The sequence below is a fragment of the Akebia trifoliata genome, chromosome 12 (genome assembly GCF_017979445.1).
Source record: "Akebia trifoliata isolate Shusen 1 chromosome 12, ASM1797944v1, whole genome shotgun sequence".
Classification (NCBI taxonomy): Eukaryota; Viridiplantae; Streptophyta; class Magnoliopsida; order Ranunculales; family Lardizabalaceae; genus Akebia; species Akebia trifoliata.
Window position 1 is genome coordinate 1,052,433 of NC_141386.1, and position 18,308 is coordinate 1,070,740.

General features: G+C 34.6%; 1 protein-coding gene across 2 annotated transcripts; it reads right to left on the reverse strand.

Moving 5' to 3' along the window:
* Positions 1–9,097: 9,097 nt before the first annotated feature.
* LOC147388480 (putative disease resistance protein At4g27220) lies at positions 9,098–13,619 on the reverse strand. Of its 2 annotated transcripts, none has more exons than XM_086417579.1 (4): positions 10,123–13,619; positions 9,867–10,002; positions 9,558–9,741; positions 9,098–9,390 (listed from the first exon to the last, which is right to left on the reverse strand). In XM_086417579.1, the coding sequence occupies exons 1-2, from the start codon at positions 13,381–13,383 to the stop codon at positions 10,000–10,002; spliced, it is 3,264 nt and encodes a 1,087-aa protein (XP_086273705.1). In that variant the 5' UTR covers positions 13,384–13,619; the 3' UTR covers positions 9,098–9,390; positions 9,558–9,741; positions 9,867–9,999. The 2 variants fall into 2 exon arrangements, with proteins under 2 accessions (XP_086273705.1, XP_086273704.1); XM_086417578.1 differs by having other exon boundaries at positions 9,099–9,390; positions 9,867–9,913.
* Positions 13,620–18,308: the final 4,689 nt, after the last annotated feature.

The window sequence follows — 18,308 nt, forward strand, 5'->3', positions numbered from 1 at the left end:
ATTGATCAAAACATGTGGGGGTATGTTAAAATCAATATTTAATAGGAAAAATTACATAAAGGACCTTGACGGGAGGATTTGCACACACCCAAAATGGCTCATTTCACCCACTTATTTGCGATACCCACCTTAACTTTAAAACATCCCTTTGCATACACTTTAAATCTATTTTAACCTTATATAAATTTATTTTAACCTCCATTGCTTATTATATATACCTAAAGGTATTTTACCATTTCTTCATTTCTTTTTCTTCTCTCTCTCTCTCACACACACACACACACACACACACACACACACACACACACACATTTGTTCTTTTTCTTCTTTATATCTTGAAAAATTTTAAGATTTGATCTTGTTTTCCTTACCCTAGCACTTTCAATCAAGTCAAAGTCGTTCACAAGAGAAAGTTATGTTTGATAGGTACCTATCGAATCGATTTTACAATAGTGGGTAGACAGTTTTGTCAATAAGTACTTAAAATGTCTATTTGGCAATATTCAGTAGATACCTATTGAATTTGCTAAAATCGAACTATTTTAAAATCTTCGAATTCTTCAATTCAAAATTGCGTTTTGAGATTTTAATAGTAGTTTTTTCATCTTCATAAATGATTAAATGCAAAAAAGTAAAAGAAATAAGATAATTAAAAAAAAAAAAAAATCTAAAACCTAATAAATTTGATTCAACAGCTCACAAAACTCTGAAGGAATGAATATGAAGAAGAAGAAGAAGAAGACGAGGAGGCAGGAAGGAAGGAGGAAGGAAGAAAAAGAAAGTGGGTTTTTGTTCGATAGGTGGTGGTGTGTGCAATAAACCAAAACGAAATGGGTAAAAAGGTAATTTACCTTTAACAAAAGTCACTTAAGTGGGTGCAATGAGTCGTTTCGGTGTGTGCAAATAGACCGACTCTTTTATTAATGATCCTCCAACCTCATCTCACATTATAATACTATTAAAATACACTAACTACCATTTTCTCACCTTCTTAATATACTTAAGTTTTCCAATGGGGATTGGGATCAATATAGATGATATATTTCTAATATATGTTGAACATCTAGATATAATTTTCAATTTATTTCAATGGTTTATAACAAAAAATAAAGAACAAAATTAAGATTCTAATTTTTTTTAAAGATTTCAATGTAACCTTAAATTGATTTCCTATTTCACAATTGTAATATATGCATTTCAAGTATTTCGAGAAGATCTATCTAGTATCATAGTCGGAAAAAATGAAAAAGAAAAAAAAAATTTGGATCACATTTACAGTGTCGAGTTTACGTCTTATTCATTTTCTTTTATTATAAATCATTAAAATAATTTCAAAAATATATCTAAAATTTTAAAATCAGAAATATATCATTCTCGATCAACAAATGTAGGAAATGATTGCAATCACCGATGGAAAATCTAAGTATGTGAAGAAGATGAGAAAAATGATAGTTGGAGTATTTTGAAAATATTATAGTGTGAGATGAACTAAAAGATAGAAGGTTTACCAAATACCGCATGGACTATCAAACTACGGCACAAAAGTTAGGGACTATTAAGAAAGAAACCCCTCCACCGGGGTCCTTTAAGTAATTTTCCCTATTTAAAATTGTAGCAAACCAATGTTCTGGCCAAGGTCTTTCTGGGTAAGGCCCAACTGGCCTCATGTTCTGAGAAAAAAAATAATCACCAACCATGATTTTTAAACAATTGATTTAAATATTATACTTAACTTTGGATCATAATTCAAGGCGTAAGAAGAAATGTCTCCATTTCTGTTCAATTTGTGACCCAACATTTCTTACTCTTATATTATAGATATGGAAAATGCTGGAATGATACAAATGGAGACATAACAAAAATGATGTGCTGGTGTGCACATAACGGTAGATGCTTTTTATTTGTATCTTGCAAAAAAGCATCTACGTTTACATGCGCACCACCACGAGTTTTTGTCACCCCAACACGACTGGATAGATATAGATTTGCTTCCACTATAAAAGTTGAGTCGTGATAATCTGATTATCCCACGTGGCAAACTCAATCGACTACCTAACATGACAAGTATGGTTACCATTGATCTATACTCGTCGGTATACATGGTTCCCTCGGGATACACTTTTTTATATATATGGGGAGATGCAATTATGTATACCGTGAATCCTAATCAGACGTCAATGGCAAGAAGATTATTAACCTTAATGGTAAGCGAAAATTTCTGGAAGTAACTCTGAACACTATTTTTTAAGAGGTTATAAATTTAAATCGATGGCGCAGATCATTTGATTGTGAAGTTGTCTATCTCTGAAAGAGATTTATTGGCCTCAATTAGAGTGCATAATTCATTTATCTTTCTAATTTTCATTTGATCATACTGCTTTCAACTTCCCATTTTATGATTTAAATGCCTGTTATCTAAACGCGAAAAACATAAAAAGAGAGAGAGAGAGAGAGAGAGAGAGAGAGAGAGAGAGATTTTGTAACTGAACATCTACTAATCCATCTTCTAATAATATATATATATAATTTTAAACTATTTGACTCATCCATGAACAAATGACATGGATGAGTCACCTAATGACTATGTTGTTCCCCGATGGATTACGGATGATTATGTGGAATATGATACAAATTATCAATATTAAAGACTATAATTTGTAATTTTTAATTTTTAACTTACAGTTTTAATAAAGATTTGAGATTTTTTATTTGAATTTTATAAAATTTTGTTGATCTTTTATATTATATATATGTTTACGAGTCTTACATAATATATTGTGATTTATTTTGATTTTTTTTTTTCTGATTTTTCAAAAAACAAAAAATTGTTGACCAATATGCGATTTCGGATATACACACAACATATGCAAGTTGTATATGATCGCATATGCTATTTAACAACACTGGAGTCAACTTCATTTCAGTGAAGTAAAAATATAAAAATCTGTTTTTATCTAATACTATATTAGTCCATTCTGTACCCTTCTTATATATAAATGGTCCTTCAGCCCATCTCCCTTCATAACATTATTTGGAGTACCTAAATTTCTTTTTTTTTTTTTTTGTATATCATTTCCGTTGACTTCGACTGTGAAAATTCAATTTTCATGTTGCAGACACACCGCTTTTTCTGTACTAAGCGTGAGAGCCCAAAAATCCTACTAGATAAAGATTGCACCAAAACCCTTTAAGAGCATAAGGTGCAAGCCCAATAAAAACCTAAAATAGACTATGGCCGTGCCCAAGGGCATAGACCAGAGCATTTTACACTGATCCTTGCCCACGTGAAGGACTAGAGGTTTTCAACTATTCTTGGAAATCTCAATCCCATGTGCTACAAAGTTCCATTAGAGTAATGACTTTCTGAACCCATTCCCAAGTGGCATACTTAAAATACTCTGGCATGCGCCAGTATCATAATTCTTTTTGCCTCGGGATGCATAATTGCACATATTTAAGAGGATGTGCAGGCATGTATCCCGAGATAAAAAATTCTGTGAATCTAACACATGTCACATCATGAGAGTATTTTGAGTTTGCCACATGGGGGAATCTGATTATCACGACTCTTTTCTTTGAGGTGTTTTTAACGTCTTAACCCTTTTTAATCACCCTCATTACCATTCTTGTTTACCCTTCTTTGAATTCTTTAATGCAAACTTTCGATAAGGTATTTTTATGGATTATGACATTCTCCAAGGCAATTTTCTTTCCGTGTTCTCAAGAGTCAATTACCTCTTTATTCTTAATTTGTTGAGATTCAAAGTAAGGTACTTGACCCTTGTGACCATTTTATATTTTTAAATATGTCGTTATCTCTTTACAAGACAATGATGCTGACTTTTGGTCAAGGTGGCTTACATTTTGTTGAGGGAGGGGTATCGTATTATCTCCAATTTTGTAAGAGTGTCTTACTAAAATTATGTTAAAAGATTATTTATCTTAATTAAGTTTAAAAATTACGATTTTGCAAGAGTGGTTCTAACTTTAAGGGAAAATCTGTAAATAGTGCTTGGATTTGGGACTTATGAGAAAAGTTTCTGTTTGTGGTCAATTATGGTAGGAAAATTTATTTAATTATTATTTGTTAGAAAATAATATTTTTCTTAAAAAGGATACTTACTAGGCCATTGGATTGTCTTGTTATGAAAAAAGTTCCTTTGACCACCTTGTTTGAACAATAAAATCTTGAAATATCAAAAGTACCCTTGTTGTATGTTACCATAGATCATTTTCATTGAGATACATAGGAAAAAGATGTGTGGTTCTTTGCCCTTGCCACATCAATTGCGTACCAAGACCGCGTGCATTCATCATTATTCAATAAAAAATGGTCAATAGGAGGCCAGCCTGGATTGCTAACTTCTATATATAAAATTTTGAATCCCAACTACTTTGTAATTTTTGGTTCTAAATTATTGAAATCAATCTAAAAAAAATTCAATATCATAAGTATATTATTCTCCATTTTTCATTCAGGATAAAAAAATGTTGAAAATTATTGCAATCGCTGTTGAGAATTTTAAGTATGTGAAAAGATGAGAAAATGATAGATTGGGCACTCTAAAAATATTAAAAAGAGAGATGCGGGTGAGACCATTTAGATATACAAAGTTTACTAAATGGAAGAATGGCCTACCACTTAAAAGTTAGGGAATAGTCAGAAAGAAATCCCTCCCACTTTGTCTCTGTTAAGTAATTTTTCTTATAATATTTTATATATATATATATATATATATATATATATATATATATATATATATATATATATATATATATATATATATATATATATATAAAACCAATAATACAGGCCGGCCTCCAACTGACCTTTTTAAAATTTTCCAATGGTAAGCTTGTATTGACTTTTTCTAGTAGGCAGTATTTCAATTTAGGTAGCGTTTGGAATGAGGTTGGTCTTTGCTTCTCGTGTTATTTTGATTCTCAAAGTAGCTTTTCACGTGCTATTTACCTTGTTTTTTGTAAGGGGCCCTGGAATTGCTTCATGCAAAAATAAAAAGTAGAAAATAAAATAAACTCTATCTTTTTATGAATAAATTGACTCCAATTTCATAATGATACTTAAATTTCTTTACCATTATAATGATAAAAGACGAAGTAAAAGTGGTTTAACATTAAAATTTGGATTTTAAAAATGCCCTCACTTTAACATTTTTACTCATTATTCAAGTCGCGAAAATCTATACACACTCGAATCTGTCAATTCTTCATTCTTACCAGAACTATGTTGGAAATTCAGGTTGGATACTTTATTTCTCGGATGAAACTAGTTTCTATCAATTTGTTGACTTCTGTCTTAATTTGTGGTACCAACTCTAGTTGAAAACGACGTTGCGCCTGTTTTATTAGACGAACTTCGTGTTTGACTGCAAGTTGATGAAAAGCGATCTTCGGGTCAAGTCCTAGCATTTTTTTGTAAGTCCAAGCAAATACATCTTTGTTTTCTTTTAGCAACTTGAAGTATTCGGATTCTTCATGCTGATTTAAAAGAGTGTTAACAAATGTAGGTCGTGGATCTTCAATTATCCCAAGATTTATTTCTTTCAAGTCGTCGACAGTGGCTTGCCTGCCTTCTTCAAAGATTGATGGAGTATTTTTGAGTTCTTCATCTGACGACATAGAATCTTCTTCAGGAAATTCCTCAATAGTAATGTGATTTATATAAATTCACTTGAGTCCCACCTCGTCACTGTTACCAGCTGTTTTGGCCGATGGCCATTCTTCTCCAGTCGCTGGCCATTTCGGTTACCTGAAGACTCTCAGTCGAATTTCTGCTAGTTTTGTTTGGCCTGGCATCCGCCCTCTGTTAAGAAATTCATTCGAAATTGAGAGGTGTGTCAACGATGTAAAAATGAGACCCTTCGTCTAGCCGGATTGCTTCAACCCCAACAAATTTCGCAGCAAGTTTGGACGGAAATATCCATGGACTTTGTCGAAGGATTGCCGATATCATAGGGCCACAACGTGATCATGGTTGTTGTTGATCGTCTCTTGAAGTATGCATATTTTGTGCCATTAAAGCACCTTTACACAACATCAGTAGCTAAATGCTTTATCAATAATGTTATGCGATTGCATGGTATGCCTCTTTCAATCGTCAGCGACCGAGACAATTTTCATTAGTACTTTTTGGCAATCTTTGTTCAACTTGCATGGCACGTCACTATGTTTCAGTTCCAGTTATCACCTACAAACCGACGGCCAAACCAAGGTGGTGAATCGCACCCTTGAGAAATATCTACGATGCTTCACTTACGACCAGCCCAAAAGGTGGATGGAGTGGCTCTCTTGGGTAGAATATGGATACAATACAACCGTCCATTCCTCTACCAAATTGTCTCCTTTCGAAGCAGTTTACGGGGTTCCTCCTCCCTCTATGATATCTTACATTCCAGGCATAACAAAGTTCAAGCTGTAGATGACTTGCTGCGCATAAGAGTAGAAATACTTTGCGAGCTACGACAAAATTTGATGGAAGCACAAATGCGCATGAAGGCACAGGCGGACCTGCATCGTCGCGTAGTCACTTTTGAGGTAGGTGATTATGTATTCTTAAGGCTACAGCCATATCGCCAAAAATCAGCGACTTTTCGAAGTTCCTTAAAATTGGCACCTAGATTTTCGGACCTTTCAAAATCCTTGCCCAGAATCGGGTCGGTGGCTTACAAACTAGACCTTCCAACGGAGGCATGAATACACAATATTTTTCACGTTAGTTTGCTCAAAAAGAAGTGGGGACCCGTCAACGAGACAACGATTGTAACACTTCCTCTCGTCTCAACGGACGCTACTGTGCTACCAGAACCTGAGTTCATCTTGAACTGTAGGGTTCTTAAAAACGGAAAATACCGTCCGAAAACGAAAATTTTGGTCCAGTGGAAGGGAGCTCCTCTAGAAGATGCTTCTTGGGAGAACTTGTGGCGTTTCTCTAAAACTTATCCAAAATTCGACCTTGAGGACAAGGACGTTCTTAGGGGGATGGATTGATAAGAATCCTAATTTGCATGACTTGCATATGTGGCTTTGGTCCTGTTTAGAAGTTGCACATAGAAAGATTGGGGAAGTTGGCTGAGATATTTTCTTTTGTTAATTTATTAATTGTTTCCTTGCAATTGAAATAGTCAAGTAATAATTAGTTATTAAATGTAAAGAGTTGTTGAAAGCTCTCCTAGTATTCAGTTCCACTAGTTGGAGTTGCTGAAAGCTCTCCTAGTATTCAATTCCACTAGTTGGAGTTGCTGAAAGCTCTTCCTATTATCTTGGGTTATTGTTGTAACAATTGTGGCTTATTTAGGTTCACTCTTGAAAGAAATAAATGACCATGAGCTTGAATACAAATTACTCCCCAAACCTCTGTTCTTCTTCTTCTCTTTTCTCCCCAAAAAATTCTTCCTTATCACTGTCTTAGTTGTCGAACCGCGTCCTCCCACACTATTTGGTCCTTATTTCGCGATTCTCTTTCAACTGTAACAATTGCTAAGGGCAAACATCCACATTCATTAACAACCTCAATAGTGAATTCATTCAAGGGAGGAGACTCCATGGTATCACTCACAACCTGTCGAAACAGTTTAATGGAATCTTGTTTCAATAGTACATTAACTTCAATCACTGGTTGTGCTTCCATGTGATAACATACGTCTTTTCTTGTTGTTGTAAGCACAACTTTGCAACCCCTATGGTCATCTCCGTAAGGGATTCCCACATCTGCTAAATCCAGGATCTCTCATAGATCATCTAAGATTATAAGGATCTGGCTTTCCTGCTTCAATCTCATCTGTATGCTCTCTCCTCTTCAAGTTTCATCCCCAAACTCTCTGCGATTTTGCCTTGAAGTTTCCTCATATATGGGTAGGGGGACACCTTCGCAATCAAAATCTTGTAAAATTGATGTTCTCGTCGCACTAGTGGCTCTATTTCTTCCATCAAGGTTGTCTTTCCTACCCCTGCTTTCCCATATACCCCCAATTACTTTGTTTTTCTCATCCTTCAATGCCTCGATGATTTGACTCACAACAAAATCTCTAGATTTAAACCCCTGAATACGTCTAGCGTGCATTGATACATTGATGGTAGGAAATGATATATTATTGGGTTGTCTGAATTTCATCCCTTCAGTTCGGAGGTCTTGCACGATGCCAATAGACTTCTCTGCTTCTTTACCTAGACGATGAGATGAGCGCAACACCACCCTTTGAACCAGCCATCATTGATCCTTTCGGCTTCAGCAGTTATTTTCATGGCATCATCTATAATCTTCTCCACATTGCGTAGCCACATTGTTTTACATCACTTACCATCCTTAACAAATGTTCAACATTTAAGTGGAGAATTTCAATCTTTATCTTGTAATTAGCAATGATACCGAAGTGACGCCCAAGAGGAAGAATTGCAAACTTGACAACTCCAGTAATGGGTGCAATAAAGACATTCATTGCTGCTTCTACTTGAGATGCAAAAATAAGGGGGAATAATACGAAGCTTTTGTTTCAGACAGAGAAAGAGAGATGGTTAAGGAAAACTGTGAGAAAAGGCTGAGGCGTAGAGTTTGTTTCGGTCACAGGCATCTCCACACAAGAGAGGCGGAGTCCTCAAAGCATTGGATGCTTTCAGGGACCAATTTTGTCCGCTTATATAGGTTTCGGTTTTCACATCTTTAAACGAGTGATTGTTTGCTCACAGCCCTAACAACTATTTGACATGTGGCGGTAATGACATAAGTAATAAGAGAGAAATTTCTCTCTTCTGTCCACAACTCCACGGAAGCAGATCGTCAGTAGCACACAGTTCCTGTAACATGTTTTTAACGCCATTTAAAAAAAAAAAAAAAAAAAGCCCAAAGTGTTTTGATGTAGATCCATGTCTTTTAAAATGAACGGCTAGTGAAGTATCCAGATTTTAAGTGTGAGCTCTAATTTTTATTACTGATGTAGTGTTTTCTCAACCATTAAAAGTGTGCTATAGGAATCTTGTGCAGCAGAGAGGATCCACTTCCCACATCCACTGCCTAGAAATCTTAATTTTTAGATTTCAAATCGAACACCACTGCCTTCTAAATTTCATGAAAACAGTCATGGTAAAAATATGAAAAAAAAAGAAGATTTTTTGAGCTTGATCAATGGTGTTGAAAATGAACGGTTATCGAGCACCCAAATTTAAAATTAAAATACAACGGTGAAAAATAATTAATTATTATTATTTTTTTTCATAACATTTCATCCTTTACAACACTGTTATATGGCAACTAACTCATCGATCACCAGATTAAAACCTTTGGATGTCATAAACGTCTTCGTGTGTCACAAAGTTGATTACAACGCCTTTCCTCCAAGCCAACTTATTGTGTCCAATTCAGTGGAATGTAGTTATCTGGTTGAGTTTACAGATCATAGTTAATGATTGATGAAAACACAATTTTTGATTACTAGAACCCAAATTATAAGAATCCTTGTAAGTGTTTATTTTTATTTTTATGGGTAAGCTAGACTTGAACCCATGACTAAGGATACTTGATAAGAACTAGAGAGGACCCAGACCTGAATTCGTGCATAATGAGTATTTATGTCAACTTTACACAAGATGACACTCGCCACATCGAGATCACATAGTGTCTCCAGCTTCCACTCTTCCTTATCTACATTGACATAGAAAATCTTGATACCCTCTAGAGTGAGCTCCCCACGCTTCACAAGAATCGTCATGGTCTTGTTCATGGACTTCCTTGCAATCTCAACCAGATTTTTGCAGTGAGGCATGGAAAATATGATGGCATAAAAACAAAAAACCTACAAATCGCCACCAAATTAAAAAAAAAGAAAAAAAAGAAAAAAAACATGAACTCTAACCTGAATAGCATTCTTGGTCAAATGGGTGTAAAAAGGATCTCTCATTTCTGCGAGGACAATGGAGATAGTGAGTGCAAAGAAAGTGTGACGGCAATGGCAACCACAAGGACAGAGGGGACAGCTATGAAAAATGTCACTATTAACAGGCAATGGGAAAGGGGAAAGATATTAATTTCAGATTTACATTAGAAAGAAATGTAAATCTAGTTTTATGAAATTTAAAGGTGACACAGAAGGGTTAAACCAAAAGAATTACCTGCTTGAAGAGGGGTTGTGGGTGTTCCCTGACCCTTGGGTCTTCCCAATCAAACGATTCAGCATTAACTCCTTCAATCTTTCTTAGTTTGGGCGCACTCCAGTAGCCTAAAGGGAGCCTGCTCAAATTTGGACACTCCTCCACACGTAGTTCTTCCAAGGAACGCCAATCAAAAAGTAAACCTCTTTGGTGCACATTGGAGAGCTTTGGTAGATAGACTAGTTCCAGGGTCTTCAATTGAGGGAGTACCCTCTCGTCCTCTTCATCTTCTTCATTGCTTAAAATTATCTCCTCCATCTCCTCACAATTTTTAATTTTAAGTACTTGTAGTTGGAACAAGTCTCGAACTAGTTCTATTGGGAAGAGGTGCTTTAGCATATGACAACTCGAGATTTCCAGCACTTTTAGATTTGGGAAGATTGGAGATGACGGAAAATTGCTAGAGACATAGTAATATTTGATCTCCCTTAATCTGGTGGATGAAGTAGCTGTAGTCTCAAGGACCTCCTCTTCGATAATTTCACCCTCTTCTTCATTTTCCTCTGATTGTATTATTTTCCACATTCCCTTCCATATGGTTGTCAGTTTCGGCAGATCGTGTAAATGTAGCTCTTTTAAGTTGGGGATTGAAGCATGCCCTTCCTCAAGCTCCTCTGAGTCAAATACCTCTTTCAACTCACCACACATCACTACGTCCAATTTTTCCAAATTTTGCATCCTTGCCAACAAATCAGAAGATAAAACATTGGTGATTTTGAGACAATCACGTAGAGATAACAGTTTTAGCTTTTCAAGGAATCCATTAGGGAGTGGTCCAAAATGAATTGCCTCTAAATTATTCATACTCTGAATGTCTAATACCTCCAAGTTACTAAATGCAGCTTCCGAAGGCTCCTCCACCACACTCATAAGATATCTCGTTCCAATACATTGTCTTATGCGAAGAAACTTCAAGATGTTAAATCTTCCTCTATCAAGTTGGACAATATTCTTGAGACGCGGGCAATCGTAAAGATCGAGCTCTTCTGTTTGATTCAATAACAGTTTAACCCAATTTGAAAGTGGAGCTGATGCGATATTTAATCTCATTGCCCTCGGGAATTTAGGCTTCCATTCGCTTCCTCTCCCACTCCCACATATACGAAATTTGGTCAAGTTTCCCCAATTTATGGAGATATCTTTGGACAAACATCTGACATCACTTATATCTATATCTAGAATAGTCATGTATTTTAAGGACGCCAACTCGGTTAATCTAGCTTTATATCCATCTCCTATTTCATCAATCTCCCACGCATCAAAACTTCCCATCATATATAATTCTTCTAAACAAGAGAAGCTTGACAACATTTTCGGTGGGATAGTTTTAAGAACGGGGTTTTTTGACAAATCTAGCAACTTTAGATTGGTCAATTTCCCCATTTCTTCCGGCAATCTTTCTATCTTATTGTTGCTTAGAGAGAGTATTTCGAGTTCCTTCAGTTCTGTAACTAAAGATATATCACTTAATGAAGTATGATCTAGAAGAAGTGTTCGAAGGTTCACGAGGCACAGGAGTGATGGTGGTAGTGACGAAATATCAGTCCTTTTCAGATCTAGAGTGACAAGGGATGTCATCCTTTCAAAGAACCCATCAGGCAGTCTCTCAAAAGAAAAACTCCGTGACAATGACAAGGTCAAGAGTCGTGGATATTCAGGTTGATTAGGGAACTTACTGATTTTGTTTTTGATCAGAGACATGTGAATGTATCTCCTTAAATTTTCTGCATCTGGCCAGCGTCTCAAACCCACATCGGCTTTAACGATAAACCCATTGATTTCTTCTTGTGCAATTGATATGGCTGCACTCCGAACAACTCCATGCATCATAACTGGTCCGTTGTCCTCTTCTTTTAATAACAAGCATGAAGAAACAAGGATGTCAAGCATCCCATGCAATCTATTCCTTGCTTCCTTTAAGGTGGCTTCATCTCGAAGCAGCTCGTCTCCCATCACATACAACAACAATTCATCCGTGGTAAATTTGAAGTCTCTAGGGAAAAGGCAACAAAATAAAAAACATCTTTTGGTTTCTTCCCTTACCAAGTAATCGTAGCTCAACCTGATCGAGGAGTTGACATTCTGCATATCATGGAACGTAGACTGTCTCAGTTGTCGAGCTGCATCCTCCCACACAATTTGGTCCTTATTTTGCAATGCACTCCCTACTGTCACAATTGCAAAGGGCAAACCTCCACATTGATTAACCACCTCAGTAGCGAATTTGAGCAAGGCAGGAGACTCCACGGTATCACCCACAACTTGTCGAAACAGATTCCATGAATCTTGTTTCGATAGTACATTAACTTCAATCTTTGCCTTTGCATTCATGTGACCACATAGATTTAGGTTTCTCATGGTTATCACAACTTTGCAACCCTTGTGGTAATCTCCGTAAGGGATTCCCACATCAGCTAAATCCAGAGGCTTCCACAGATCATCCAAGATTATAAGGAGCCGTTTCTCCTGCTTCAATCTCATCCATAGCTTTCGTGCTCTCATCCATTCGCTCTCCTGTTCAAATTTCATCCCGAGTCTCTCTGCGATTTCATCTTGAATGTTTTTCAAGACTGGATTATGAGACACGGTCACGATTAGAACCTCGTCATAAAGATATTCTTGACGCACTAATGTTTCAACTTGTTTCATCAAGGTGGTTTTGCCTACCCCAGCCATCCCATATACACCAATTACTTTAATCTTCTCATCCTTCAACGCTTCCATGATTTGGTTCTTGGCAGATTCTCTGGATTCAAAATCCAGAAAATGTTCAGTACTACTGGAAATAATGGATTGAATGCTGCTGGGAGGAAGTGCAGGATATGATATGGAACTGAAGGATCGTCGTTGATTTAGGAGATCTTCTGCGATGTCAATCAAATTCACTACTGGATTATTGAAAAGAGGAGAGGAAAACAACCATTTGAAAAAGTCATTGAGCATTGTGGATCTCACATCAAATGCTGTTTCCTCACGTAAAAATTTGTAAACCTTTGCTAGCCACGCTTCAACTACTGGATTGAGAATATCTCCTTTCCTCTGAGCTATTTGGATCAATAGTTCTACGTCCTCTGTCATCTTTCCCAAATTGTCCACTTTGTGCAAAAGGGATTGAACTTTTCTCTTGCGATAGAGAGTAGCACCAATTATAATTAATGCAGAACCAGATATTAAAAGGAAAACATCTATTTCTGTTATTGCTTTTGCTTGAGATGCAGACATGGGGGAATGATGAGAAACTTTTGCTTCAGAGTTAGAGTTGGTAAGGAAAAAACAAAAAAACTGTGAGAAAGGGGTGAGGTATAGGGATTGTTAGAGAACAGAATCTCTGAAGAACACAGCTAGAAGGAGCGCATGTGAATGCAACATCACACGCTGTTTGGGTTACTGGTTGCAAGAGAGAAGACTGAGAACACTCTTTGGTTTACAAGACAGAGGCAAAGGACTGAGAAAGTAGATTTTAGAGTCTACGCGTCTGAATTTTTTAAAATATTTTATACACCTCTTTATTTTCAAATTTATGATTATATACCTGAAGTCCATTCGATATGATGAGGAGATCCCACTTGCTACACACGCCATGCGCACTGTGATTCTCACAGTTGTAATGTGGCACAGTATCCACGTCACCCACTTAATGAGTCAGCTGTCACGTCATTTTTTATTATAAAAAAAAAAACGAAAGAAAAACCTAACGTCTTCTCCTCTTCTCGCCATTAAAGTAATTAAAAACTAGTGTTTCTTTCAATAAAAAATTAAAACCCATTCTCTAATAGTCCCTCAACCCCATCTCCCTTTAATTTAGAATAATGATGAATGCACGCAGGCAATTGGATACGCCGCTGAAGTGGCAAGGATGCAGAACCACACATCTTTTTCCTATGTATCCCAATGAAAATGATCTATGATTTTGTGTCCTTCCCACATGAGCCACGTACCATGACCGTATACATTCATCATGACTCTTTAATTTATTATATTTTTGGGAATACCTAAATTACATTTTTTTAAAATCTCGTTTCCAATGATTCTGACTGTGGATGATATACTCCTAACTTTGACACTTGGATGTATATTTCGATCTATTTCGATGATTTGAAACAAAAAGTGACAAATGAAGTTGGCATTCTAAATTTTCAAAGATTTCAATGTAAGGTTTGATTTGAGTGTAGGTTTCACAATAATAATATATGCATTTTGGATATTTCAAAAAGATCTATTTAGTGTCAAGGTCGAAAAAACGAAAAAAATCTGAGTCACTTTGTAGTGTCATGTTACAACATTTTTTATTCTTGAGTTCACTATTTTTATTATTGAGTTCAATTTTTGTTGTCATAATACAAATATTGTTATCGATAATACCAATGTTGATATTATAAATTTTTTTTTAATTTTTCTATCAGAGTTGTTTTCTACATTTTACATGGTATCCCAAAGGGTTGAGAGTGAAATTAGAAAGGAAAAAAAAAAAATACCGGAAATTACTCTGAAATTCACCTCCAAGATTTTTTTTTCTCTTTCTTTCAAGTCTCAAACCCCAATATGAGGATAGGATTTTGGGGAAGTTAAAGAAGATGAATTTTTGGTAAAAAATAATAATTAAGAGTTTGAATATAATATAAATTAAGTAGTTTAATATTCCAAACTTTCAGTAGAAAAATCAACTGGTTTTCGACTAGAAATTTTTAATCTCTTTCAAGGCTAAATCCCTAAGATCAAGATGGGATTTTTAGGATAGTTGAAGATCAAGAATTTTTTTGTAGAAAAAAATAATAATCAAGGTTACGAAGATGGTAGAGTAAAATGTGCCCAGTCGAGACAAAAAATGATGGAGAGACCAACTTACTATAAAATAATGTATCTTATGGAAGTGGTTTCTCTAAATCGTCCTTGAGTTTTGGAATGTATCTTTATAGTCTATTCTGTAACCTTCTTATATCTAAATGGTTTTTCAAGCCCATCTCCCTTCATAACATTATTTGGAGTACCTAAATTTCTTTTTTTATTTTATTTTATATCATTCCCGGTGACTTTGACTGTGAAAATTCAAGATAGGATTGTTGAGATTCAAGAATTTTTAAATATTTTGTTCTCTCTTTACAAGACAACGATGCTGACTTTTGGTCAAGGTGGCTTACATTTTGCTGAGGGAGGGGTATCCTATTATCTCCAATTTTGTAAGAGTGTCTTACTAAAATTTAGTTAAAAGATTGTGTATCTTAATTAAGTTTAAAAATTACGACTTTGAAAGAGTTGTTCCAGTTTTAAGGGAAAATCTGTAATAGTGCTTGGATTTGGGACTCATGAGAAAAGTCTCTGTTTGTGGTCAATTATTGTTGAAAATTTTATTTCTTTATTATTTATTGAAAGATAATATATTTTTAAATTTTTTAAAGAGTATACTTACTAGGTCATTGGACCGCCTTGTTATGGAAGAAGGTCTTTTGACTATCTTGTTTGAACAATAAAATCTTTAAATATCAAAAGTACCCTCATTGTATATTACCATAGATTGTTTTCATTGAGATATGCCAGAAAAAGATGTGTGGTTTTGTGCCTTAGTCATGTCAATCGTGTATCAAGACCGCGTGCATTCATCATTATTTAATAAAAAAAGGTTAGTAGGAATTTTGAATCCCAAGTGCTTCGTAATTTTTTTGTTATAATTATTGAAATCAATATAAAAAAAATTCAATATTATAAGTATATTATTCTTCATTTTTAATTCAGGATAAAGACAAAATGTTGAAAATTATTGCAATCTTTGTTGAAAAACCTAAGTACGTGAAAAAGATGAGAAAATGATAGGTTGGATACTCTAAAAATATTATAAGGAGAGGTGAGGGTGAGGGGCCATTTAGATATACAAAGTTTACTAAATGGAATAATGGCCAATCTCTTAAAAGTTAGGGAATAGTCAGAAAGGAATCCCTCCCATAGTGTCTGCTAAGGCCCTGTTCGTTTGAGCGTCAGGAGCCAGTTTGTTTTGTTTCATTTGGTTTTATTTTTTTGTTGCTTTTAAGCCAAAAAAGTTAGATGAATAATGTTCGTTTGGACTTTTTTGACTCTCGCAAAATTCAATTGAAGCCCAAAAATAGTTCCTAAAAGAAGTTGTCTAAAAGAGACTTTTTCAAATGGATTTTGTGAGAAGCCACAAACGTAAAACTATTCAAGTGTAATTATTAAAATACCCTTCATCTTCATCTTTAATCAAATTTCTAACTAAACTTAACCTTAAAAAATAAAAGGGAATTATTAAAATACCCTTCATCTTTACTCAAATTTCTAACCAAACTTAACCTTAAAAAAGAGAATTACCAAAATACCCTTCATCTTTAATCAAATTTTCAACCAAACTTAATCTTAAAAAATAAAAAGGGGATTACCAAAATACCCTTCATCTTTATTATCAAGATAAAAAATAATTCATCATCACTACTTTATTATTAAAACACCCTTCATCTTTATGTGGATGTTGGATCGTGTATTATAAAGGTATTTTCTTTATCAGAAAAATTTCATATGTTCATTTTAAGAGAAGATGTTGTCAAAATTTCAATAGAATTATAAAATTTATAAATTTATTTAAATTGAAAATAATTATTTTTATAATTTTTTAATATGAATTTATTATATATATATATATATATATATTGTAATTATATATTTATTAAGGTATTCTATTCATTCTTGTATATTCTGGGTGCATTATCAACATTAAGGGTATTTTGGTTATTTAATTACAATCCAGCAGTAAAAAACAATTAAACGAATATCAATTTATGACTTATGTGCTTCTATAACAAATAAACCTTTGTTGGATGTGGCTTTTCAAACTTTGAGTGTTTACTTATTTTAGAAGCCAACTTATGGAATTGGAATTGACTTCTGTAAAGAATAGATCCTAAGTAATTTTCCTTTTATTTTTTCTTTGGTAAGCTCCTATTTCAATCTGTATCTTGTAATTAGAAATAATACCTAACTGACACCCAAGAGGAAGAATTGCAAACTTGACAACTTCAGTAATGAGTGTCATTGCTGTTTCTACTTGAGATGCAAACATAAGGGGGAATAATATGAACTTTTGTTTTAGACACACAGAGAGATGGTTAAGGAAAACTGTGAGAAAATGCTGAGGTGTAGAGTGTCTTTCTGTCACAGGAATCACCAATGAAGGAGCGTATATCACACAACAAAATATTGTGTTAGGGCTTCAAAAGAGACTTAATTTTTATCACTAATGTAGTGCTTTAAAAGCGTGCTACAGGAACCGTGTGCTACAAAGAGGATCCACTTCCCACATCCAATACCTAGAAATCTTAATTTTTAGATTTCAAATCTTAAAAAGAATTGTGGGATCCAAATGGATTATCATATTGAAAATCGAACACCACTGCTTTATTCTAATACGAAACCCAACTTTGGTTGATATCATTTACATCTCATTACCTTATTGATCTTATTGACCACGCATGATTAAAAATCATTTGATACTAATCACAAAATATGCATGTCATTGGATATAAATATACCTTTGTTCACAAAATTAATCACAGACAACACATGATTTATGGATTTTAAAAATTGAGATCAATTAATCACCTTTGTTAGGCTCTTCTATTCATAGATAGGAGTGCCGCCATTTTAAACAATATATATATATATATATATATATATATTCAAATCTGATCAACGAGAGTTCTTGCCTAGGTTGCACTACATGAACAAAGGGGTAAATTCGACACCAAGGTCTGTTGAATTTGGCTAAATCCAAACAAATTCAACAGATCTTGGCATCAAAGTTACCTCTTTTCTTCTCAAGTAGTGTTGCCAAGCCCTGGTAGGGATGATCATTACTACAAATAAGTTGTTGCTTGTTGCACATTAAATTTATTAATTAGTCAATTTTCCCATATAGGAACACAGTAAACATAGATATAATTGATCATTGCTATCACCTAATGCTTCTGAAGCCAAGACTAACTTGACAATATTAGAATCACAAGATGCTGTAACCAAAAGCAAACTCTAACAAAATGCGATATTTCTCCATGTTTCAAATACCAGTCTTGGATGAGGATCACTACTAAGAAGGATAATTTCAGTAATAAACAAAATTAATATTGAGTGCCACCGTGACTCTATTG

Coding starts and splice junctions, on each gene's coding strand:
- LOC147388480 (XM_086417578.1), bottom strand. CDS start 13,383: ATGTCTGCATCTCAAGCAAAAGCAATAACAGAAATAGATGTTTTCCTT.